This window comes from Ylistrum balloti, unplaced genomic scaffold, assembly GCF_031769215.1.
Source record: "Ylistrum balloti isolate Yb309-2 unplaced genomic scaffold, AGI_CSIRO_Ybal_v1 Utg369964, whole genome shotgun sequence".
NCBI lineage: Eukaryota > Metazoa > Mollusca > Bivalvia > Pectinida > Pectinidae > Ylistrum > Ylistrum balloti.
This window is the reverse complement of record NW_026782060.1, coordinates 111,719-139,558: the sequence shown is the minus strand read 5'-3', so window position 1 is coordinate 139,558 and position 27,840 is coordinate 111,719. Positions and strand designations below refer to the sequence as shown.

At 36.1% G+C, this 27,840-nt stretch overlaps 1 protein-coding gene across 1 annotated transcript; it reads right to left on the bottom strand.

The window, feature by feature from the left end:
• On the bottom strand, positions 1–24,348 carry LOC132547616 (uncharacterized). Its single transcript, XM_060211400.1, has 8 exons — positions 24,304–24,348; positions 17,088–20,352; positions 11,476–11,839; positions 11,040–11,116; positions 5,897–8,464; positions 5,547–5,731; positions 4,943–5,158; positions 1–3,522 (listed from the first exon to the last, which is right to left on the bottom strand). The coding sequence occupies exons 1-8, from the start codon at positions 24,346–24,348 to the stop codon at positions 3,478–3,480; spliced, it is 6,765 nt and encodes a 2,254-aa protein (XP_060067383.1). The 3' UTR covers positions 1–3,477.
• Positions 24,349–27,840: the final 3,492 nt, after the last annotated feature.

Below are 27,840 nucleotides of genomic sequence, written 5' to 3'. Positions count from 1 at the left end.
CAAAATATAAAACTATATAATATAATCAAGACTTAATGGCTATAATAATGATGGTAAGATTTCAATAATTTCAGAAATACATCAAATTTAACAATACCAACCTAATAAAGCACGCGAATAATTCCACAATATATATATATATAACAAAACAGAATACGGAAGGGTGAAGCAATGACGATGCTCTTATCTAGACAAAGAAGGTTCGATTCCCCGATTGGGCAGGAAAATATATCAAGTCAACCGTCATACCTCGTTGGTTTTCACCGAAGACTCCAGTTTTTACCTACAGACCCCTCGCATACACAATCAGACCAAACAAGATTGATAGATATAAGTGATAGCTCGTTTCACAATTCTTGAAAGATGAATACATATACGATACCGTTTATGAGAAGAGTACAGACCGTCCAACAGACCTAATGTGTGAAATCACGACGCCAAAACCAAGCTGAATTTAAAATCGCACCATGAAAAAATGACAGATATTCCTATAGCCTTTTAAGCTTCCAAGTGTACGCCCTGGACATCACTGAAGAGTTCTAGACGAACAAAACAGCTGTATGATGCAGAATAGTTTATTGTTTGTCTCTACTGTATCTAACTCATAGTAAGTTATAAAATGGTCTATTCACTTGTTTGTCTTCTGTACATTCATTAAGATACACCAATTAATATTTTATTGTGTTTTGACGTCAATGTTATTACAAAGAGAGAAATAAAAAACGGTATAACCTGTTACATTTTCGAAAACTATCGCAGAACAATAAAGTAATAGCGCAAATGTTCTATTGAAATCATTTTAAAATATACGACATTTATTAAACTACTTGCACTATGGAATACCATATCAACATTTTAAGAAACTATGATTCCATCCATTATTTGTAACATATTGTATCTAAAAATAATTTCGAATTGAAAGATGCTATTCACAGGTGTTTCTTTTACAATATCCTCTGTTTCATATACTATATGGCACATAGAAATATCATCCGCAATATCAACTGTAACTCGTATTACCGTCGTATCGCTATATTCACTAGCAGACGTTAAGAATATAAATTATCATATTTATGTTTCTATCGGGATATTTCAATCGATAAATGTTGTCTTTTTTTCATTCCAATTCTTGAAAATTCAGATTCGCAGTAATATATATTTTTACAGTATTACATAAATATGCGATAATGGAAGTCATGATTCATCAAAATGTTCGACTAATATAACCTGTTATATCATTTCTCTCCGTGAAACAAATAGAATATGGCACTTTTAATTTGATATCGTTAAATTGAATTAAACTTCAATTGTTTTAATCACTAAAAGACTTACATTGTATTTATAAATACATTTTACATCCCCATGTGGGATTAAACTTCATTACTGGGTTTTCATTACAGTTATTAATAGGTTGACTTGACATAATTAATTTTATACCTGCAAAAAGAAAGCATATGACTACATCGACAACTCACACTAATTTACAAAACGTACATTAACTAATAACATTCATTTGATACTGTTTTTCTTTGCTTCAATGCAATTTAAATACGTATGTTTGATTAGAGGTAAATCGAATTGGTTCCCAAAATCAAATATGTAAATTAGATTATATTTATCTATCGATTTCCTAACTATCAGTCATATGTAATTCTAGGCATGTAATTCTAGGCCAATTTATAATAACACAACACACTCACTGAACACATAAACATTGTAATGCCCTTGTCTCTTTGAACTGTAGATTGGTCATGGCTTTCGTATAATGCTTTTAAATAAGTTGATGAAGAATGAAATGATTAAATCATAGAATAATGAAGGATATGGATTGCATTTCACGGTATCTATCTCTAAACTACGGACCTTTGATAGGTGGTATGTGCTTAAACCTAGGAAAACCTTAATTAACACAGAAAGGAACATGCCAGTTTCAAATATATATGTATAACAATTATTCTGTTGAACAGAAGGAGTAGAGACAATGACATTTCAACAAATATTATTTAAAACATCAAAGGCACATGATAAAGAATTGAGCATTATTTTTCAAGCAAAAAGAAAGTAATAAATCCATTGCATTACACGAGCATATTATCTAATTCCTGCTGATAAATTGCTTAACTGCAGTACAATGGTGTTGTCATTTAAATTGACCACATTCCATGATAACGTCATTTAAACCTCTATGTACAGTTTTCCTTTTCATTCGTTGCTGCAGTTATAAATAGGATTTGTCTTGCTGATACAATACCTGTGACGCCATATGTTAGTATTGAAATTCACTCAAGGAAAGGGGGAAGGCAAAGGATGAAACACGCAAATTCATCAGTTATTGTTAATATTTAAATTACTAGTGTTTGAGAAGTGTATGAAAAATAAAATATTTTCTTGAGACATAAGTTTCGAAGTTTTTCACTTTTTCCCGTGGGCACTTTAATTCGTGGAATAATGTTACTCACACGAAAAATATTTATGAACGTTATAAAGTGATTTAAGCTCGTTGACAAATTATTTGAAGATTAAGAGAATCTATAAAAAAAAAAGAACGAATAAAACTGTGATTTGTTTTTACAATTAATCACCAAGGTAAATGCGTAAATCAAATGCGCTATTTCTTCGGTAAATGTCTACAATTACTAATGCTATTTTGCCTTGATATAATGTACAATAGGTTTACGAAATGTTTTACATATTGGTGACAATAAACACACAAGATTCTCAAGCAGATAATACACGTCTATACAGGGTCATATAGAAATACAAAATTATCAAATTCAGTCACAAGACCACATTTTGACCTCCATAGACAAAACGGGGAAAACATTCTTTCGTGCGCAAAAAGCATGTTTTACTTTTTTCACAATTTTGTTGATCGAGTCATTTGGTGTGAATTATTTATAAAGCAAATAGACGAACAGATGTATTTATGAAGACTTTGTAAGAGGATATTACAAACCTTGATGTCTTCAATACAATCACACAATAAACAGCAGGTTTGAGCCAATATAGTTTTACTATATATCAGAGATAATACTGTTTAAGTAATATCTATTACCGTTTGAAGTTTTCAATGATAGTTCTTGGCATAAAATTGTTCAGAAATTCGTTATCTGTCATGCTGATAAAACATTAACTAAATCTATACATGCATGTTTCTCTTAGTAACTGTTTTTGGTATATGTATAAGCAGACATAAGATTTTTTCAGACAATATACACTATGCACAGACGTAAAAATCTTTGCTAAAAAATACTTGGAAATGCACTGATCTGAACTTGTTAAAGGTAAGGAATTCTAAAGCAACATAGATATATGCACCCACAAGAAAAAGCTGCTGTTTGAAGATAAATGTAAAAGTTGGTTTCCTGCAGAGGGACCCCATCGCTTTATATATTGCTAGTTAAGGATGGCATCCAAAATACTTAATCAAATGTGTAATTGTTTTTAAATCAATTTGGTCGGCGTCTTTCAAAACATCTATGAGGATTTGCATTCGTGAGAATGTGAGACCCAGTGGTTCAGCTGCAACATACAAATGAATAAAATATCATCAACATATTACCAAAGCAAGATGATAAAACATTTAGACACTCTTTTTAAAACAATATTATACAATTGTTGAAGAAATAGTTCTTGTCGGAAAGTACATCATAGGAACGCTCGAAGATGATTTTTTTTTACTGAAACGGGCTTACATTTTTTCATGGTATCTAATTTTCGCGGTTTTATGCCATCGTTTATAACATAACTTCATTTACATTAAGTTTGATATAGATTGCCACTAGTGGCACATATGCTACTCAAAGCTACTGTAGTAAGCAAAGCTGTGAAAGTTAAGAACGATCTTAACATTATCTTGATTACATCGAAGATTTATAGAAATATATTTGCACTTGCGAAGCGTAATCACTATACAACATTACCATATCAAATCGTCTGCCATACTAGTCTGGAAACATGGACATTTGACCTCGCGCATGAAAATGTTACAGGAACTCCTTTTGTCAAACACGTGTATATATAATAATAACATTTCTTTTTTACATTAATAAATAATTTTATTTACGATCTGGTTTAATGAAATGATTCGTGAAAATGTTTCTGATATTTTTTTTCTATCACATTTAAGAACATTTTATGGACGCATGGCAAATGTTTCAATAAGCTGTGAGGAGTCACCAGTGACTGTTTTATTCATGAAACCCCCTCCCACTAATGACCGTCTTTTCCGGAGTTATTCTGTCACATACTAACAAGGATTGTTTTACAGCAAATTTTGATGAAAGAACATTGATGTAAATATACAATGTTAACCATGTTTATGGTCGGGTCGGTGGTCGGGTGGCGCACTCGCCTTTCACCTAGCCGACCGGGGTTCGATTCCCGGAACGGACGTGAAAAGGTAAGGGGTCACCTGCCCGACCACGTGGGTTTTCCCCGGGTACTCCGGTTTCCTCCCACAATAAGACCCCTCGCGCGCTTACATCCGGGCCAACAAGAGTGATTAGTATAAGTTGACATAACTTGTTTCGCAATTGTTGTAAAATAAATAAAGTTTATATATATGTTTTATGGAGCAGTTCCTTTAGGAATATATTCTAAATGGCGTGATAACGCATTCCATAGAATATATTCTTAAAGGAATTGCACCAGAAAAGCATGTTTTACATAACAGTAAAATCCAACCCCAATATAAAACATCATCAATGTAATTTCGTATTTTTTCGAATATCGATGGAACAAATGTTTTCATATCTACATAATTTTATCAATGAACTCTTGTTATCAATATATCACAGACAGAATAGAAATAATGATTTACGTCCTTCGTTAGTACAAATAATTAGTAGAAGTAGTGGACAGGTACTTTAACTCTATTGAAGTATGAATAGAATGTAAGATAAGATTAGTAAGTATTCTTTGTAATCAATGATCAGCCTACCTGACACGCCTGACTACAGTACCAAATAAGTTTGCAGTTAGAACACAGGAACATGGCTGTCTTCCCACAAACTTTACAGTTGCCGTTAATCTGTTGCAGCTGTGGGGGTGCTTCTTGCTGTACCACCGAAGACGAATACCCAGATGTTGTGGGTAGATCCTGTGTATATCTAGCGCTTGGCTGAATCGTTGAGGACGTGTGTACCTGGCCATAATTCTGAATTTCGAACAATTTTTTTTATTAATTTTATATCAAACAATATAGAAGCAATTCCACATTAACGTAATGTGACATTATATTGTCGTGGGACTCAAATTTCGTGGTTGAACAACAATGTGCAGTTTCCTTGGCACCTGATTCCATGAATAAATCTTAAAGATAGATCTAACGAAATTCACTATTACTAAACCCAATTTCATATTTTTTCTTTATCTTTAATCATTTCGTGGATACCTATATCCGTGAATTAAGAGTCGTCCTGAATTCAACAGAAATACAATTCCCACAAAAAATAATAATTTAACAGTAATCATTACTATCATTTGAATAGAATCATAGACAACACTGCTGCATTGTTTAAAATAATTGAATATTTATGTCGTACCGTTGATGTACCGTTGTTGTTGCTGAGGACATTTGTAGGTTTATTTGGTAAAGTCGCCTGTTGAACTGCTGTATGCGCTCTCACTGCACTTTCCGGTCTATTGTTCAAATGTTGGTGATGAGTCACACGAGGAACATTGTTACTTAAAAGTTCCCCAGGGACTGCGGTATTATGATGTTGTTGCGCTACAAATTGTATTGAAAGGTAAATTTTGAATTCAGTATTTACTCTCGGCTCAAATTTATTCAACATATTAAACAATTCTTTTAACGAATTAATTTAAAATATAGTATATAAATTTATCAATATCTGGAATTATGTCAGTGGCAAAAAGTAATATATTCACATACCCGTGACGACTGGATATCTGTTGTACGTTGTATTGACAGCAGAAGTCGACTGAATCACCGCAACTTGTCCGTGTGAATTAGTTTGGTTATAAGCAATAGGATAGCGAGTATCACTAGTCACATCATCAGATGTTTGGATACTTTTTTGTTGCTGCTGCTCTGATAAACTCGTCTCAGTCATGTTTGCAAAAATGCCGCTGGTACCAGTTCCAAAAGGTACTGTGCGAGCACCGACAAGAACCCGCTGCGATTGATGATTATGCGTTGTTTGTGGCATGGAGGGTGTTGTAGCGCGAGGTCGCTGCAACACCAACAATTGGTCTTGGTAGCCGGATTCGCGAGAAGGCCTGGCAGGAATTATATTGTTATTGGAACTTTGGCTTGTGATGTTGACAGGAACTCGAAGCCTATTCGCCAGTTGCGTTTGAATCATTGGGTTGACGTTTTGATTTCCATAAGGTGTCATCAAACGTGAATGTCCCGACGTATGAACTTGAAGATGTGTCTGACCTTGACCTGTGCTTCCAGAAGCAACTTGCATTTTATTTTGTTGGTGAAACTGCTGCATGTTACGTTCTTGTGGTTGTGAATGTTGGTTCTGGTGCTGTTGCTGATACTGTTGTTGCTTATGCTGCTGCTGCTGCTGTAACATTTGTTGTCGTATTTGCTGCTGCTGTTTTATGTGTTGTTTCACATGTTGTTCAAATGGTTGTTGCTGTTGGTGGTGTTGTCGATTTTGTTGTTGTATTTGATGTTGCTTTGATTGAAGTAAAATGTGTTTTTGGGTTTGCTCAAGCGTAATCAAGTCATTTTGCGCTTGCTGGGGATTATTTGGCTGCATTAACATATGCTGACGCGTTTGTTGTTGTTGTTGACTTATCCTCTGTGTATACTGCTGTTGTTTTCTCTCTGCTTCTTTTATCTTTTCCTGTGCACTTTCTTGAATACTTTTAAAAAGCTTTGGATCGATCTGAAAACTGTTTGGAATGTCTGGTTTACCTGATGAAATTTTTTCTTTTTGATTTAAATTTTCAGAATCATCGAATCGTTGGCGTTTAGCTAAAGCTTCATTCAGTTCACGCTGAACTACCAGTTCAGTATCACGATTCTTATCATTTACCTGTAATTGTTTAACAGGCTGTTGCTGAAAAGTGTTACCTGAGGAGGTTGTGCTTAAATTCTTAACTGTGTGGTCGATAAGCGAGCAATCCGCCGGAGAAGACGAAACATGTTTTATTTCTTGCTGGCTCTCATTTTGAACTTTAGTTTGAATACATTTCTCGGATCTGACAATCGTCTTATTTTGAGCTTCAGATAATACGGCTTCATGTACACATGGTGAAGAAACAGTAGTTTTTGCATTTGAAACGACTGACTCATCATTAATTGTGTTAGATGATGACTTTTTAGCTAATTTTGTCTTATGCTCCAAAAAAGAAGGCAAAGGGTAAATCAATTGCCCTGCGCTTTGGAATGGAGTTTGACTGTGGGCTTTAGGTGGTTCACTCTTTGTTGGTAGAGGGTTAGCAAACTCAAATGGGGGCCTTGTAAGTGGATCTTTTCTTTTCATATATGGGCCTGTGACATCGATATTCGCTGGTTTCGGTGCCTTGCACCTGTTAATTTCTTGACAAAGTTCCACGATGCTCTTGCGAATATTCATATGAGCAGGAGAGGGATTATCTGGTAAATCAGTGCGTTTTTTCTGAGGCTGGCGAGAAGTACCATGTCTTGGATGGTAACGCAAAGCATTTTTTATTTTTCCAAGTAATTCAGCTTGACATTTGTACTGTTTCTGATTAGACTTGGGTCCACGCATTGTGGTTGCAAGGTTGATGGCAGGCGATTGATTAGGATCTCCATTTATTGGCTGGATTCCCAAACTCCCACCATTTAGATTTCTAGGTTTCCTTTGCATGCCTAATTGTCTTAATAAATTTGCTTTTTCGTTCTTTAACTTAATAAGTTCTGCCCTTTCCCTTGCCATTCGAGCCTCGCGTTCTTGAATTTGCCGATACTCTATAAGATGTTTATACACTTCCTTGTCAAACTCTTTCGTTTTTTGAGATGCTCCTAAATTTTCCGCTGTGGATGTATTTGACAAGTTGGTATCGTTTGTTTGACCTTCTATGATATGACTCTTTGAGAGATGTCTTGCATCATCTTGCATATGATTCTGGTTAGTTTGAACACCACATTGCGGTGAAGCATGTGGCGCTGATGTTGAGGACACGGAACTTATGACTTGATACGAACTTCCTTGAACAACTGTCGAGCAAGTACTTGCATTGTTCGATACAGGGACAGAACTGAGAGTCGGAATGGTATGACCTGTACATTCCATACCTGGTGTTGAGGTCATCCTGCAGGAAGAGTCAGAAATTCCGATATTTGATTGTGATTGTTTAAAACTTCTTTCATTCTTTTGGACAATGTCTTTGGCTTTATTCGATAAATCTGAAGGATCATTCTCTGTTGTTTGTATGATGCATGGATTTGCTTGTATATTTCCGTCCAATGGCGTTTTAGGCTCGAGAACAATATCTGCAACCGACTGGGTTCTCTGCTCTGTTTTAAGTAAACAAAACGTACGTTAATTTTTTGGAAAATAGTAAAGAAGACACACAAAGCAATAACACAGTAATGCAAATGTACCAGACCCATAATTCAAGACATTTCTTAATTTTCATATATCTAACAATTTTAAACCAACGCCACTCTTCGAATTAATTAAAACGTGGCATGCAAGTTACGACAAACCTGGGTGACTAAAAGTTCACTAGCATGTCATCTACCTGCAATTTCGATGATGTACAAAAAAAACCCACAAGGAGGTAGCATCTTTGATATATATTTAGTTAGATACAGCAAAGTCACACAAAGAATAAACTACACAATACAGTTGTTTTGTCCTTCTAGGATTCATTAGTAATGCGAAGGGCCGATAGTTTGAAGTTAAGGAGGGTATAAAGATTTTGATATCTTGATCAATTTGTAACAAATAGCATATGGTTTATGATTTTTTTTCTGAATACTCGAACTTCATTAGTTTATCTTATCTCTAAATCGTTAATGTAAACAGAAATGCATTTGATAATTGATAAAAGAGTTTACAGTATCAACGCTTCTTCAAAAGTTTTAATGATGATATACAATAATATCAGGTTTTACTGGGCGGCGTCGTGAGACTGTTAATATACATTCAACAATAAGATGTATCGATACATGACAAAATTCAATATAAAGGGCCAAGTATCTGAAATATCTTCACCAAATCGAAAAGAGCAAATGTGACAAACAGAGTTTGTGGAAAAGGAAGACGTATCGAAATTAAACGTAGATAATATTATCTGATTCCACTGAATTGAGACAACTACAAGAATTTTTAAACATCACGTTTTTAATTACATTGAAGCATGGCTCGGTTAAACACAGGTATTTATGGAGTCTTTTTTAAAATCCAATATTTGAAAATTTTGAATTTTATTAAATTACGCGAGAAATGCAACCTCCAATCTTACGACTAATTGTGTTGTTCATTCCAACACTAGCACCTCTGATGAGTTTTGGCAGGGGAAAAAGTTGTGTGATACCGTTTTTTGCCTTATTTGGCTTTACAGAGTCTAATTTATAGATGCTTTTCTCTTGTGTGTCTTTTTATAATCGTATGACATACAAATGTATGACGCGAATTCGACATTACTTGGCAAAAGTCAGTCATATGTGATGGTACGTGCAACAAGTGAATATTGAATACATATCCTGATACATGCTACATGAATAAACTGCAATTACTGAGCATATACTCTGATACATACTGCGATGATTTTATAACGACTTATGTCACACAAAGTCATATATAAAAGAAGGATTACCAGGCGGTTATTAAACGTATACCCTGACACATATAACAAGGATATACCCTGACACATACAACAATGTTTACCTGGCGACGACTGTTAAACATATACCCTGACACACACAACAATGTTTACCTGGCGACGGTTAAACATATACCCTGACACATACAACAATGTTTACCTGGCGACGGTTAAACATATACCCTGACACATACAACAATGTTTATCTGGCGACCATGAAACGTTAACCCTGACACATACAACAATGTTTACCTGGCGACTATTTAACATACTCTGACACATATTACAAAGGTCAACCTGTCGAGTATTCAACATACTCGGACACATATTACAATGATTACCTTGTGACTATCAAAGATACACGGACACATAAAACAATGATTAACTTGTGACTATTGAACGTTTCCGTACATATGTAACAAGGATCATCGTGTAACAATTGAACATATACCCTCTATAAAAACAAATAATACCTGGCGCGTATCACCCTAACACGCCGACACAAAAAATAAGGTTTTACATGCGCCTTTACACATATTCCGGCACACGCTTTGCAGATGAACGTGAAACTGTACACTATACTGTAAAAATTTAACATATACCCTGACACAAACATCAAGGACTATACTGTAACTATTTGACATATACCCTGACACAAACACCAAGGACTATGCTGTGACTATTTAACATATACCCTGACACAAACACCAAGGACTATGCTGTAACTATTTGACATATACCCTGACACAAACACCAAGGACTATGCTGTGACTATTTAACATATACCCTGACACAAACACCAAGGACTATGCTGTGACTATTTAACATATATCCTGACACAAACACCAAGGACTATGCTGTGACTATCAAACATATAACTTGGCACGTGCTACATGACAACCGTAAACAGACATATCGACACATACTATAAAGATGACCTTGCCACAATTAAACAGATACCTTGAAACATAATACAAAGACCATGTTGTGACTATTAACCTTTTATGCTGCGACAAACAGCAATGGTCATTCTGTGACTATCTAACACATACCCTGATATATACAAAAAGGACTAACTTATTACATCTTCTCTGACACAACATGTCGTGTATTTAGCAAATACAAGGACTACCTGGCAACTAATTACATCTCCTTTGACACAACATGTCCTTTATTTAGCAAAAACAAGGACTACCTGGCGACCTATATACAACTTATTTGACAATACAAGACATGTATTTAGCGAATACAAGAAGGATTACCTGGCGACGTTTTCACACATAAATCGAGAGGTGCGTTTACAGGACACGGTTCGTCGTCTTTCGTAGTGTCAATAGTGCTGTAAATATACAGTGAAATGCATATATATATATATATTAGAAAATAGTGCTTCTAAGAAAAATTACACACACGTACTCTGTCATATAAATAAATAGATCACAGCAAAAAAAAATTAACGTCATTTTTGTCATCATTTTGATTTCTTGATTTGAAAGTCTGGAACACATTTTGGAAATATACAGATGTTGGGTCTTTTTATTTGTTAATTGTGTCTATAACAAGAAGGAACATACGTCGGATGGCGTTCTGTATGTCTGCCAAGAGGGAGAATGTATGACGTATTTGTTTGTATATATGTCACGTGAAAGTATACACATGATGTGTCAGTCATTATGGCATAGGGGTATCTGCCGGTACCTGATTCCTTCTGACGTCACTTCCACCGGATGTTGATTTTCAGTGCATTCGATATTTGGGTATTCATCTACGGCAGTTGTCGTAGATACCTCCATCTCTGTGGTATCTTCGGCCATGTTAGTCTTAGTGACATCATCCGGGCACTGTTTTGAAGTATTACATGGCTCTGACGTTGGACTTGTCTCTTTCTTGTCACTGACGTCCTTTTCTTCTTCCTTCTTGTACTTGTTTTCCAACCAATTGTGGCGTGGAAACTCCTGCACGAGCCTGTCCATATCAGCGACAACTGGTTTCGACTTCAAGGTACCCTGTATATTTACTCGTCGTCTCTTCGGGGGCAAAATGGTCGGTAACTCATCTTCATCTATTTAAAAATATATTGCTTGGATAAGTTTCGTGTAAATAACTCCAATATCATAATTCGGAGCTGGAATACTCCGTCATTTCAACACACCAAATTTTATCAAGAGATAAAGTAAAAGAATAAGTTCGAAGTGTAACAGTATTTGATTGATTTAAGTATGTTTTCCTCTATAAAGAGATTTTTACATGAGTTTCCGTTTATGTGAGATTCATGAAAAGAATCTAAAGATCGTTTCAACTTTACCGGGTCTCTGGCGAGCTTACAAACGTTCGTAAGAGTATAATAAATTGGATATCATATAAGACCGAATGTAAGATTATCAAATTACTCAGACACTTTTGCAATATTTGTAATAAACAGTGTTTTTACTATACTTATCATCACTCTTTTAAATCAATACTCTCGATCTATATCGCTTTCTTTGGTGACGTCACAGTAGTATTAACGCATTTGTGTTTGTCTATAAATGATTTATATCTAATAACATTTGTGTGAAGTCATTTCAATACCTTATATATGGTCTCCAATTATTACAATGTAATATATGACTAAAAACCGCCATGTTATTATTTAAACCTTCCTTCACATTAGATTGTGTTACGCATGTGTAATTCGCAAAATGCTACACTGGTATGTGTACTGATGAAAAGTCAGTCTTGTGAAATACGCAAAATACTACACTGGTATGTGTACTGAATAAAAAGGCAGTCGTAGAAAAAGGGCGTGTATGTAATGTCGTCATGTGTTCTTCTCGTATAGAAACGATGTTCACGTACAATTATAATTCAGATAGAATTTTAGAGGTGTTACTTTCTTTCTGTATATTCATATATAGATTCCTTATAAAAGGCATGAAGGGTATTGGGGGATTATCATAAAAAGAGGGACAAAGTATTATCGTGACAACCAACACAAAGGAAAGGTTACCCCGACAGTGGGAAACACGATTTGAGCTCAGCTGAGTTAACAAATTTGATCTGAATATCAATATCGCCTTCATTACATTTCTGTTATCTTAACATATATTTCCACATGTTTTGTACATTTGTCGGCATAAAATTAATTATTTGACATAATGTCCTATATGTTTGCCGGCACTACTTACTGTTCTTCCAATAACCTGAAAAATGTCATTCCAGGTCGTATGTAATCAGATTGCACAGGAATGCATCGCAATTTTAGTTTCCGAAAGACATGTTATAATCCTTATCAGTAGTTTTATCCGGAACAGGGTCAAACACACAAACATCAATCGATTTCCGAACAGGACAGAGATAAAATATAGGACGAGGTCATGTTGCCCATGACATCAGATCCTGTCTATATTAAGCGTGTGCACTGATAACCTTAGCAGCAGAGACAATTGTTTTGCATAGAGACGACATTATTATTTGAACTAGTCGTTTATTTAGGGTAATACGATATACAATGAATTAGTCTTATATTCTAAAAGCTGCATTAAATTGTAGTATGACCCAATAGAGATTTCAGATTAAATCGCCAATAAAAAAAAATTAAAAAAAAAATTAAAAAAATACGGAATCGACGACAATTGCATTTAATTTGCAAACCGTTAAACCATGTTTAACATAAGGTTGTCCGGTAATAACATGGAATTTGAATCCTAGACACTAGTACTAAACTATGTGTATATATACACTCGTGTACTGCAAAAGAGAGAGCTCTTTCGCTATTACAAATACAAGATTGACCTCTAAACTACAATCGTTGTCTCTATATTGCCATGTGTAATATTGCATATTCCATAAAGATAACCAAATATATGAATAGAAACTTTGAAGAAGAACTTACCTGAACTCGGCCATAGATACATAGTGTCTACAAACACCCTACGTGATAACATCTAGCAATCAAAACCGAACAAATTTTGTTTCTGAGGTCGGCATTGCGAGTTAATCCGGTAAATCTAGTATAGAGGGACATCATTCTAACGGATGTAGTATAAGTGGCGAGCCCGGTACAAATGAGGAACTTACCACTTACGCGTTTACTTCCTCGGCTCGCTATTGTTCTCACATGAAAGCACTTGTTAACGGATTACTCATACTCTTTTATCCAATTACTTAATTTTTTACCGAAACAAAATAGATAAATTATATAAGTTTGTTGGTTTTATAAATTAGTGGTTTGTACAGCATTTATAGATAAACTTACCATCATTAAATTGAAGTTACAAAATATTATTTTCGCATTTTTTATCAACGAAATATAATTGTTGCAGGTATTTGTAAAATATTTAGTTAGGAATAGATTCTTGTGTTATTACCATTAATCATTGATTGCAATACATGCTGCAATTAACAATTGGGTAACAAATATATGAATAGTGGCATTTTAACTATTTGCAAACAGCTATTGAATGGCATTGATATGACGCCAACTTGTATTCATTTCATATGACAGTTAAGATCAATGGGAGGCACCGAGGAAAGAAAGGTTACGCATTCTTATAAGTCGGACAGCAGGACGCGAATATTTATTTGAGTACGACACATAATCGTTGTTGCACAGTCAAAATGCTACAATACGAACAGACAGACAGACAGATAGAAAATAAATAAGGATCACGTTCCCAGACTATATACACTATTCAAGATAAATAACTTTTCTCCGTATATCTAAATAAACCTTACAAACACACCAGCAAAGAGCATGAACTCCATAAAAACAAAACAAAACACCGTTCATATGCCTAAACACAATAGTAAACCTTCACAGCAGCGGAGGGCAAGATTCAACGGTACAACAGACCAGGAACCTGTATATCGCGCCAAAAATATGTCTGAACATTCTAAAAAATTTCTAACAAAGAATGTCTCTACATGATAGCATATTCTACAATTAAGGACGGTTGTGTTTATTTTTTTACTTACAAAAGGATATGAAGCTCTTAAAGATGAAGTGAACTGTATCGTTCCCGCGAGGTTTATTTTCCTTCAAGTGTCTAAGTGAGCAACAGAAGAGATAATTAATGCTTATGTTTGCTTAGTCCATTTTAAAACTCTCGCGTAATGCACTTTAAGTTTATCCTGCAGTAAATTTGCATCACTTGGTAAGATTGTTACAGAACGGCTGCTGGGTCGCGTCCGTCAATAATCAACAAAAACATAGTTCAAAAGTGCGATTAAATTATTATAATAAAGATATGATGTGCTATTAAATAAGACATTTCAACATTTGAATGTCATTTTCACAAATGCCCACTTTCTACTTTTCGTAGAGGTGTTATCACAAGGCACAAAAAGCATTACGTGTTGTTGTTTTGGTTACATCACGCGAGGCCATTCATTTGCTGGAAGTCCCGATTTGAAATTGAAAAAAACAAAAGAAATAAGTTGACACATTCAAAGGCTTAAACAAGATGGTGAGAATGTTGACATAGTAGTCAGTAATGCAGGATTAGTATTGTTGAAGGGTCTAATTTAGTAACACGTGGTGCCGATCTGGTCCAAGCAGTCATGGCACTGTTTAGGCTACGTAGGGTCATGTATATTCTACGACAGACTCAGCACTCAATAATATCTTGCTAATGACTGGCGACCGAGTATTCAAATATTAAGGTACATGTATGTAACAGAGCTGTCAAATATATCTGACCACCTACGACCATTTTTTTTGTATAATAATTTCGCTTGAAATCCCTAATGCATTATAGATATCACGTAATAGATAAGTGTTCATGTACATTTTAATGATGCGTTGGGTGTTTGTTTTCAGATAATCTGTCAGTATCATATTGTTAGTGTTTCGTTGGCGTATAAAAACAACTGTTTTACCCGGGAACACATGTTGTACAGTAGACAAGACAACAATATTACTCATACGCCATTGTATTTTTTCGTCCCGAGCAACATCAAGTGTTTTATTTACTTCATCAGGAATTGAAGTGACTGGATTTTATTACTTAAATCGAGGCAACGCGAAACGGAAATGTTTATATGAACTCAAGGTTCAACAAGAAAACATATCAACACGAAAGCATGTATAAACAAGATAACATGTGTCAACACGAAAGCATGTATCAACACGATAACATGTGTCAACACGAAAGCATGTGTCAACACGATAACGTGTCAACACGAAAGCATGTGTCAGCACGATGACATGTCTCAACACGATGACATGTGTCAACAATATATAGCATGTCTCAACATGATTACATATGTCAACACGATAACATGTATCAACACGATGACATGTGTCAAAACTATAACATGTTTCATGTGTGACAACATGTATCAACACGACAACACGATAACATGTATCAACACGATGACATGTGTCAAAACTATAACATGTTTCATGTGTGATAAAATGTCTCAACACGATAGCATGTGTCAACATGATAACGTGTCAACACGATAACACGTGTCAACACGATAGCATGTATCAACAAGATAACATGTGTCAACACGATAACATGTGTCAACACGATAAATGTATCAACACGATAACATGTGTCAACACGATAACATGTATCAACAAGACAACATGTATCAACACGACAACACGATAACATGTATCAACACGATCGAATGTATCAACACAACATGTGTCAACACGATAAATGTCTCAACACGATAACGTGTGTCAACACGATGACATGTATCAACACGACAACATGTATCAACACGACAACACGATAACATGTATCAACACGATCGAATGTATCAACACAACATGTGTCAACACGATAAATGTCTCAACACGATAACATGTGTCAACACGATGACATGTATCAACACGATGACATGTGACTACGAGATAATATGAAAACTCACAAACACGACAAGAACGATATATACAAGTCACGACAAGAACGATATATACAAGTCACGACAAGAACGATATATACAAGTCACGACAAGACAGCATGTGTCGACAAAACTAAATGTCTCATAAAGAAAACGTGTTCCATCAAACGCGGTAAGACCTTGTAGCAAAACGATAACTTTATCTCCAACTCAAAAAATGTGTATGCATAATTCACGAAAAGCAATAACTTTAACAAGTTGCTTTAACCAGATAACTCCACCATGTCTCCTTTAGATTGATTGGTTAATAACATTCAGGCGGCGAAATATGGAATTGTGGAGCAAAAAGTAAATGTGTTGCAAGGATAATACAACTAGTTAACTGCAAATTACAGATTGTAAACTGACTGCTTGCTTGGTTGACGTCAAGCAAATCAAACTTTCGATATCACGTGGTCTGTGTTTTCACTTACCTAAAGGAGGTTGATCATCGCCCTCAATAAGTTTCTTTATGTCAGGAAAGTCTGGCGCTTCTGTCTTCCTTCCTCGTTTCCCCCTCTTTGCAACTGTAAGGCGTGACCGTTTGGTATATATTCGTCTTGATGTACTGCGACCATTTACTGAATTCTTAGACCGAGTGCGTTTACGTTTCTGTTTGTCATTAATTACGTTGCCTGCACTTGGATGATCAGTAATATCCACATTTGTTTTAACCTGAGTTTTTCTAGGAGATCTGGAAATGATAAGCGTTAGCTTCTCTTCTGTATTTTTATTTCTGGAGGGTTTCTTTTTTACAACTTCCTTCTTGCTAGCATATTTACGTTTTTGTCTACTAATAGGAGTGTTAATGCCATCTGGTTTGGTAGTGTTGTTTAACGTAACTGAAATGGGGGCGTTGGACGTTTTCTTCCCCCGAACCTTCCGCTTTCCAGCTATGTGCGTTACATCTACGACTTCTGGAACGTCCGTTGATTCTGGCAATGAACCCGATGTTAAATCCATATCCTCTCCATTGTTTTCGCAAACAGGTGTTTCCTTGTTATCCTCTGAAATTATTTCAGGCGTAGGGCTGGATACAGCAACGTTAGCGTCTTTATTTGTCTCGTTCGTATCTCCTGCAGAATCTTTCGCAATATCATGATCTTCCGGAGGAATGACTATTTTTAGAGATTGGTGATCTTCGTCATCGGAGTATCTGACGGTAGCGTCACTCGCATCACTATCATAACCTGTTTCAGTTGGAGCCTTTTCTTCGGAAGTGACATCTTTTCCCTTCACTTCAAGATTGTTTGTATAAAAGAGTGCTGTGACTGCACTCTCTGCTTCGGCCTTGTTGATGCGATCATCACTTGTTTCCACTGTAACGGTCACCAAAGAAATCATATTAGTCTCCTGATTCGGATCAATTGCAGTTTCTTCGACGGAATCAACATTCGATACAATATGTTCCTCTGCTCCGATAAAATCGACATTTGACATAACATATTCTACTGCATCGAGAGATTCCTTATTTGCTATAACTGATTCTTCTAATTCTGTAGTTGAAAAAACGGATTCCTTGGTATCGTTGGTCACATCACTGACTTCCTCTGTTACTTGCGTGAGACCGTGTACAAAAGTCGGTTCTGTTGAAACTATGTTTGAATCTACTGTCGACGATGTCATCGTTTGAGAATCAACATCTTTCAATTCTTCTACTGTGTTTTCATCACAAATTGATTTGTCGTTAGCATTAATCGACCCCTCGCCTACGGATTCGGAACACTCGGCATTTTGAAAAGAATCTGCTTCTTGCAATATACTAGAATAGTTATCGTCCTGAACACTGTTCGATTCTAATGCCACGTCCAAACTTTTAACCTGCTGTGTGCTGTCAGAGCTATTTTTATTATTAGGATCATTCATTTCAACATCGCCAATATCATTATCAACAACACAACCTTGACTCTCGTCCTTTGCTGGATCTGATGTTTCGATTGTGATAACGTTGTTCGTGCTTGACGAAGCTTCTAGTGCACCGTCCGAAATAGTCTCATTCGTTTGAACCATAATGACAGTCAGAGGAGTAACGTCATTCGAATGTTCTCTTGTTTTAGTATCAGTTTCGTCTTCAGCGTTACCAATTACAACGGAACTGTTCTCATCTAGTTCCCCGATGTCGTCATTGAAAGTCGCATCAGCTGTAACGGCTAAATCAATTGACTCCGGCATTGACAAAGGTACGGATCTGATAGTCGTACAGTCTATTGGTTCTAATATAGGTGGTGGAAGCTGAGACGAATCTCCTTCATTGGTAAATGTTTCAGAAACGCTTAGTAACGAAGGAGATTCATCTGATATCTCAAATTGAATTGGCAAAACTTCGTCAATTGGAGGTGAATCAAGTGCAAACGATTCAGTTTGCGTTTCGATAGATTGCTGCGTGGGAGGACCAGGTATTTTCACTGATTTCAATTTTGATTTTAACTTTGAAATGTTAAAGTGAGGAACATGTGTCATTTTTGGTTTATTTGTTAAGTCTTCTGGTGCATCCGGAGAGCGCACAGCGATATTTGGACATGTTAATGGTTCCTGCATTGGCGAGTCAGTTTTTACATTAGATGTATCTTGCTCAATAGAATTTATGGATGAATCACTACATGGTGTTGTTTCGGTAACTTTGAGTGACGATGAACATGTTGATAGAATTTCTGTGACGGATGATAATGGGGAAGCACATGATTTAGGGCTTTCACACTCTTGTGCATTAGATGATTGAAGTTTTTGCACTTTCACTTGTATGTGTTTAGAAAACATATCCGGGTACTTTTTCTGTAAGGCGAATTCGACTTTACCTGATGACAGTGGAAGATCGTTAAGACTTATTCTCGTTTGTCTTAACTTTGGATCATAATAGTTCGTTGCATCAAATTCACATTCTATTTCCTCAATGTTGTCCTTCCTTTTCGAACTGTTTGCCAGTAACACTGCTTCTGTTTCATGCTGAAGAGTGGCAGAGTTTTCCTTCATTGACATTGAGTCTTCTAACCCGTCCAATCCTGAAGGACAAACTATGTCTGTAGTTTTTGTTACACTGGAATTAGTTTTTATGTCATCATCTACATTGTGCGTTTCCTTCAGTGTCGGATTAGTTAGTTCTACATCGTTCAGTTGATTTTGAATAAGACACTTCGTTTTAAGAGCACTTATATCATCATTGCCACTGCTTCGATACATCCAAGAGCTATTACTCTTTTTTTCACTCACTGGACTAGGTCTTCCGCCCCGCAAACGACTCCCTCTAGGGCGCCCAACGGACCTTCCTCTGCCCCTAGGCGTAGGCCTGGGAGAAGGGAATGGCCTTGAATGATGTCCCCTTCTCGATAAAGGACCTCTGCCAAAAGAGAAAGGATAATGACTACTCGAACCACGCCTCCCTTGCATATCCGTTTCCTGACACTGTTTCACTGGTCGGATTGTTAACTTAGGAATTGGCGGTTTATCTGGATGATTCCATCCTGAAGTTTTTTCGCTATCATACGTTTGTGAAGAAATCCAGTATAAATTACTGTCAGAAGGAACACAAGATTTGTTTTCATGTTCATAAGGAAATTGTCTGGCATAATGCAAGTTTTGGGCAACATTGTAATCATTGGGATAATCCCATCGTAGGAACTGTTGTGGGGTCGAATCCATTCCGAGCATGGCGACACCTTGGCTCCGTTGATACTGGGTATCGTAGTATGGCAGCGGGCGTTCCTGGAAAACAAGCAAAGAAAACGATTCTAAGTTACAAAATAGTGGACAACTTGCAAAGAATCTGCTCATTATACAGAAATACATGGTCAGGATATTGATGATGACAAACCTTGAAAAATAAAAAGACAGAAAAATTGCAATTGAAATGTACGTAATGGGAATAAAGTAAGAACGCTGAGATTAAATGGCAGCCTCAATTGCATATTGGCTTTATTTTTCAGTTTAGTATTTTTTCTTCATCTTTCATCATCCTAAAATCCACAAAAAGCTAAATAATCAATAAAGAATCAATACGATTACATGAAACACTCAAGGTTAAAGGTCATCTACCATGGTAACGTTTATTGATATGAGATTATATATTACAGCATTCGGAGAATTGCTCACTGGACCATTTCGCTATCAACTTATGATGTAATAAATAATTAACTACTTAATGATATTGATCGTAGATACGGTTACTCTCAATTGTAATGCTACCAAACTGTTTATCGATCCAGGTTCAGGTTTAGATTGAAACTGAATGTCATTTGATTAATGTCGCAACCATGCCGGAATGGAATTATTGTGGAAATGCTACAACTTATTTACAAATAGTAACTCGTTCACGTCAATATGATGATATAAGCATTCGAAAAGAGGTGTGTCAGAAGTCGCAACTTTTCATTCCCCACATGTGGCAATAATGATACGTATTTGTATGTCTGTGTGTGTGTGTGTGTGTGTGTGTACTCGCATTTACCGGCTTTAGATGTCCAGTTTGAGTTTATACACCCTTTCTCCGAGGTCCGATCCTTACTCCGAGGTCCAGACCTGGGCCTCATTCTAGTTACTTAAAAAGGCAATTTATAACAATTTCAGTTATATATATATGTGAGGGTGTGTGTTTGTGTGTGTGTTGGTGTTTGTGTGTGTGTTTCATTAACACTTCTACAACAAGGTTCCAAAACGTCACGCAGTAGTGTATTTGATACACTGCTCCAATCAAAGTTAACATTTTACAATAGTTCAAAACAACAACTTTACCTGGATCGCTGATGTCCTAGAACGACGTTCAGAATTGATTTCAGTCATAAGTTTTTTTAACAATCCACCAAATATTGCTGACGTCATACGAAAGAATAATCCAAATATCGTGTCAGTATTGAAATGCAAAACGGACCCAGCAATGTTTGATATATAACCGAACGTAGGATCCAAAAAATGCTTACGTCATACACAAAATCAAGAACACGTCGGAAAGGTTTTGATTGAAAACAAATTAAAACATCCTATCAATCATCCCAGACCGTCAGTATGTATACAGATAGCGCTGAGCATTTGGTCACCGGCCTAGTGTTATGCCTTACTATACAGATAGTGTATACGCGTTTTACACAGCATTGCACTAGTAAATGTAGGCCAGATATGTACGGAGAGAGAGCTATGTCCACCACTACGTTGTCTGATAAGACGGAAATACTCAACAGTATTCAAACAAACAGCGATATGTTCCCTTCTCCATCCCTCCACTCATTGAAAAACGTGAGTCCGCATTTAACAGCTGTAAGAGTTAAGCACACATATAAAACTCTACGCCAATAGCAACACATTTACTATTAGAGGACTATAATGAAATGTCGTATTTATAACAAGTGCATATACGTACGTGGCAGTCGCGGACGAAGTGAAAGTACACTTTAATTGCTCTGTGCAGGGATAGACGCATGCTGATTGGCTCTAGTAAAGTCTGAGAGCGACACAGCACCGTTTTTTGTTGTATTTGTCTCAATTCGGGATCTTGTATGAATAGAACGATTATCCTAAGGATTTTTCATTTCCTTATCTTTATTGTTATCTCACGGATAATCCAACACTTTATGGTTACAGTAAATAGAACGCATTATATGAATGAACATTAGTATGTGGGAACACGTAACTTTTATCACATGATGGGAAGATTGTTTACACAAGTTACGTTTTAAAAAAAATCGATATCAATGGCATAATACATATATATATATAGATATATAGGAAAGCCAATCTTTGAAATATACAGGCACGACTGAGATCAGCAATAACTATGCGTGTTTTGTTGTGATGAATATGGTGGCCCACCGCTTTCAAATGTCACTTAATTTTACGGGGCTTCGGGTATTGTTTAACTGCACGAAGGCACGTGTAGGTTAATTGAATAAATCTATTTTGTTTATCTTACCAACATCTATTCTTCCTTTGACACGTGACAAGATAAGCAAGTCAAATAGCTGCAGACACAAATACTTTACAAATGCAATTAGTTTCGTTATCTTTATGGCTATCATAATCAATAAATCAGACATGGACGAGAACCTCTACATTATCATGAATTCGTATTACAGAAAACAATTTAATTAACGGAGTACACTTAATTTAAAAAAAAAAAACAAAACGTACCTTAGTCCTTCAGATTTGTTCCAACATCAGCGAACATTTTACATAAAATAAAAACCGGCACTCACATAAATAATTCCTGTTTCAAGCATCCACATCAACGCACCAGTGCGTGACAGTCGATAAACCCTACACTTAATCGTTTTTATTTGACGTTGTTTCCGGCTCCTAAACTTCCTGTTCGACAGTGAAGCTTATTTGTTTTGTAGCACATCGATTTCTAGGAAATACCTATGAAGAATTATTTTTCTAATGTTCATAAATCGACTTCATAAAGTCCAAATTTTACACTTTATTGTATACTGGCAAATGTTTGTCCTGGTTTAATTTTCACTGTTTTCATCCATGAATAGGGAGGACTAATTTAAAATGAGGGGCGAAATATGTTACATGTATCTGGCCCTTTTATGTAACCTTGGTAACCTTGTCAAATTATCATGACTAAAACAAGGACAAAAACTTTTATTAAATCAATTACAAATGTGTTCTTGCATACTAATTTAGATTTAAAAAAAAAACTTGGCAAAAGTATTAATGTATTTCCACAAAGAAACACAAAGAATATGCCTGAACAATTGATATCTGTTCAATGTACGGTGCGATTGACGTTGAGGAACATGCAATTCAATCGCCATCCGCGACAAAAATGGAAGTCTTTATCGAATAGAATATAAAAGGCTGTTCAATTTAAGTAATAACGGTTTATAGGATGATGAAATGACTCTAACTGATGAATAGATGGTGACCTTCAAATCTTGAAATCTATTAATATCAAGTCATAAAAACAACATCAACACGTGGTAAACATATCACAAGAAAACCCAGTTAACAATATATACAATGTTTGATGGCTGGCGACAGCTGTCATCATTTGGCAACATCTGATCAAGTTAATGTCAGCTAAAGCGGCACTCACAGCACATACGGGTAGTTAATCAGGCAATTAGACCAACTGCAAATAATATTATCGTAACGATGCCGAGAAAGCACGTGTACAATCGTATTTATATCTAAAACAGGCATATTACCTGCTACTGCTATTCACAATACACAATAGGAATTAGTGCATGCCTTTGAACAAGTGATACTCTTAATGAGGTAGTAACATACAAAGCGTTTCCGTATATCATCCGTTGTCATCAGCGCTTAGCTTGCCCCCTCCCCCTCCCTCCTATTCTTCCCCCTTCCCAATCCATGGCGACACACCCAATAAATGGAAAAAAATGTAAGGGTGCATTCGAATGGACATAATATAAAATTTCGTGAAAAAGTATTGGACTCTAGAAATTCCACCGAGTCCTGTGTGAGTAAGTCATTTGATCGATTTTGGTTAACCACCGTCAAATATAAAATGAGACTGACTGAAAAATAGAGCTGAAATCAGTATAACTGTTTACTCATATCTCTCAAAATTCAAGTTTTACGTACATTGTGCCATTATTTGTGACAAAAATCGAATCCGGTTATCGTCATTTACACTTCCGCATGTTATAACTTGTGACATTACAAAAAAAGGTTTTAAAATATCATTGTACAAACCTGAACACTCGTACGTCCTTCCTTCACGTCCTGTTCACAAGTCATATTTAATATGTATTTGTATGATTGTATGTTTACCGACACACTGATCGAGCCTGTGTATGTCGGTTAAACCTTACGCGCGTCGTAACCATTCTGTTTGTATGCATTAATGCGTTTTACGGTCTTGCCGTTGTCAAACAATAACATGTAAAAGCGTTGAAATCATTGTGTAGCGATGACCGAACACCACAAAAGAGAGCAAATTGTATTTGGTATTGTCGACAGGTTATCATTGGTCTACCTATCTTCAATAGGTTTTATTCGGAAGTCCCCAGTGTATTATAAGTTATTCATAAGTCCAAACCAGATGTGTTGAGAGGTGATTGGCTACGCTACGATATTGATATTTTCATGGCATATATTATTGTCTATCACGCTCTACTCAACACGTGTTAACGATGCACAGGGGTCCATCGTTCCATCGTTAACCACAGAATGATTCATGCATGATATATGCCGAATGAATCATTTAACAATATTTTTAAAATATTAATTTTTTTTTAAATAATAAAAGGGCAAAATTAAAAATACCAACATCATGAATTTCTGAGTGTTGTTCACTTAAACTGCTATATTCATCTTTTTTTTTATTAATCTATATTCGAGTCGTACCCAGTTCGGGAGAAAAAATATACACACAAATGTACTTTTAACAATAATGAAACCAAAACCTGCAAATATTTGTTGTCATGTTTGCGATACGAATGCGCCTTTTTCAGTTTGCAAAATAAATTCACTGTAAAACATTTATCTTATTTGCAATCAGCGTTTATCACACGATCTATCTCAAAATGTAATGTATGCAAAAGTTGGCGTGATAATCTGACATGAAAGGTAAATGACATTGTACCCGTTAAATATGTCTGGAGATTTAGTTAGAAAAGATTGTGATTGCGTCAAGAACCACAAGGACAAAATCCAAACTCAAAGTCAAATTCAAAGAAACCGGAAGTCACGATTCAGCATAAATTACAAGTGGTAAAATATTCAGAAAGGAAAAAAACGTTTGTTGCAAGCGTGATACCCACTACGGTGTATCGTATAGATAATAGAAAATTAACTTCATATGAACCATAGGGGTCACAGACATCGTCAGACATTGCAAGTAAAAATGTGTCTGATGTTGAGGTAGAGATGGTTATGGTCGATTACAAACGATACCCCATTTTATGTCACCTAGATGTACACATAAGGTGAAATATTTGTAACCAGATCAGGCGTTTCAGGAGAAACTGGTTTAAACAGACTAACAAGGACTGCTGGAGTACCACATCTCTGAACCGGACCACAGACTGCGATATAAAAACATTTAGTATGTATCATGTTTACATAATTAACAATACGTTGTATGCTTTATGTGCCACCTAAATGTCTCCAGATTTCGACGTCGGTATTGTTTTTGCACATCTTATTTCATCTTTTTGATTTTCCCGAAATGAAGATGCCCGAAAATCTGACATATGTATTTCTATATTTTGGTGTTTAGTACTTAAAGAAGTTTATCTATTGATGGACATTTAGCTATAAAAAAATATATGCCTGCATTTATGAATAAAGGCTGAAACATGTCTAACATCATTGTGTGGTTGTGTAGGACTTTTTTTAAAATTCATGTGTCTGCTTGTATATAAGGACTCGTTTTCCGTGTGCCTTTTGTAATTGGATATGTCGCTTCCGTGACGTGGTTACCTTTGTCATGTCATTGAATATTTTTATATTTACACAAACCAGTTTGTCATTGACCTGTCCACACAGTCCTATAAAATAGCCAACATTTAAATGCCAGATATATGTAAACAATTTCGTTTAAGCCTCATCGTCAGATTACATGCTAGAAGCTACGTATGGACGATTTAGTAAACATGTTCACATTTGCTTAATAACTCTTTAGTCTTCGCTAGTATAATATATAAAAGCTTCATTGTTTGTGATAAGATCAAACTCAATAAACAATAAACAAATGGTTTCTGAAATACCATTAGTTATTTCCGTCAACAAACGCTAGTATGAATACGTGTGGCATTTACACATATTAATTCACTCCACTTCGAAATTCGAAAGTTATGACGTGACGTCTTTGTCACACTGTGACAATACAGCAATACAATTGTCACACTGTGACAATACAGACGGAACACGTCTTTGACACTGTGACAGTACAGAAGGAACATATCTTTGACACTGTGACAGTACAGAAGGAACATGTCTTTGACACTGTGGCAATACAGAAGGAACATGTCTTTGACACTGTGACAGTACAGAAGGAACATGTGTTTGACACTCTGACAGTACAGAAGGAACATGTCTTTGACACTGTGACAGTACAGAAGGAACATGTCTTTGACACTGTGACAATACAGACGGAACACGTCTTTGACACTGTGACAGTACAGAAGGAACATGTCTTTGACACTGTGGCAATACAGAAGGAACATGTCTTTGACACTGTGACAGTACAGAAGGAACATATCTTTGACACTGTGACAGTACAGAAGGAACATGTTTTTGACACTCTGACAGTACAGAAGGAACATATCTTTGACACTGTGACAGTACAGAAGGAACATATCTTTGACACTGTGACAATACAGACGGAACACGTCTTTGACACTGTGACAGTACAGAAGGAACATGTCTTTGACACTGTGGCAATACAGAAGGAACATGTCTTTGTCACTGTGACAGTACAGAAGGAACATATCTTTGACACTGTGACAGTACAGAAGGAACATGTCTTTGACACTGTGACAGTACAGAAGGAACATGTCTTTGACACTGTGGCAATACAGAAGGAACATGTCTTTGACACTGTGACAGTACAGAAGGAACATGTCTTTGACACTGTGACAGTACAGAAGGAACATGTCTTTGACACTGTGACAGTACAGAAGGAACATATCTTTGACACTGTGACAGTACAGAAGGAACATGTTTTTGACACTGTGACAGTACAGAAGGAACATGTCTTTGACACTGTGACAGTACAGAAGGAACATGTCTTTGACACTGTGACAGTACAGAAGGAACATATCTTTGACACTGTGACAGTACAGAAGGAACATGTCTTTGACTCTTTGACAGTACAGAGGGAACATATCTTTGACACTGTGACAGTACAGAAGGAACATGTCTTTGACACTGTGGCAATACAGAAGGAACATGTCTTTGACACTGTGACAGTACATGTCTTTGACAGGAACATGTCTTTGACACTACAGAAGGACTTTGACTCTTTGACAGACAGAGGGAACATGTCTTTGACACTGTGACAGTACAGAAGGAACATGTTTTTGACACTGTGGCAATACAGAAGGAACATGTCTTTGACAGACAGGAACATGTCTTTGACACTGTGACAGTGTTTTTGACACTGTGACAGTACAGAAGGAACATGTCTTTGACACTGTGACAGTACAGAAGGAACATGTGTTTGACACTGTGACAGTACAGAAGGAACATGTTTTTGACACTCTGACAGTACAGAAGGAACATGTT

Coding starts and splice junctions, on each gene's coding strand:
- LOC132547616 (XM_060211400.1), bottom strand. CDS start 24,348: ATGACTTGTGAACAGGACGTGAAGGAAGGACGTACGAGTGTTCAG. Junction 11,117..11,475: donor GTGACGTCAGAAGGAATCAG/GTACCGGCAGAT, acceptor GTATATTTACAG/CACTATTGACACTACGAAAG. Junction 8,465..11,039: donor ATGTGTGAAAACGTCGCCAG/GTAATCCTTCTT, acceptor TACTTAAAACAG/AGCAGAGAACCCAGTCGGTT.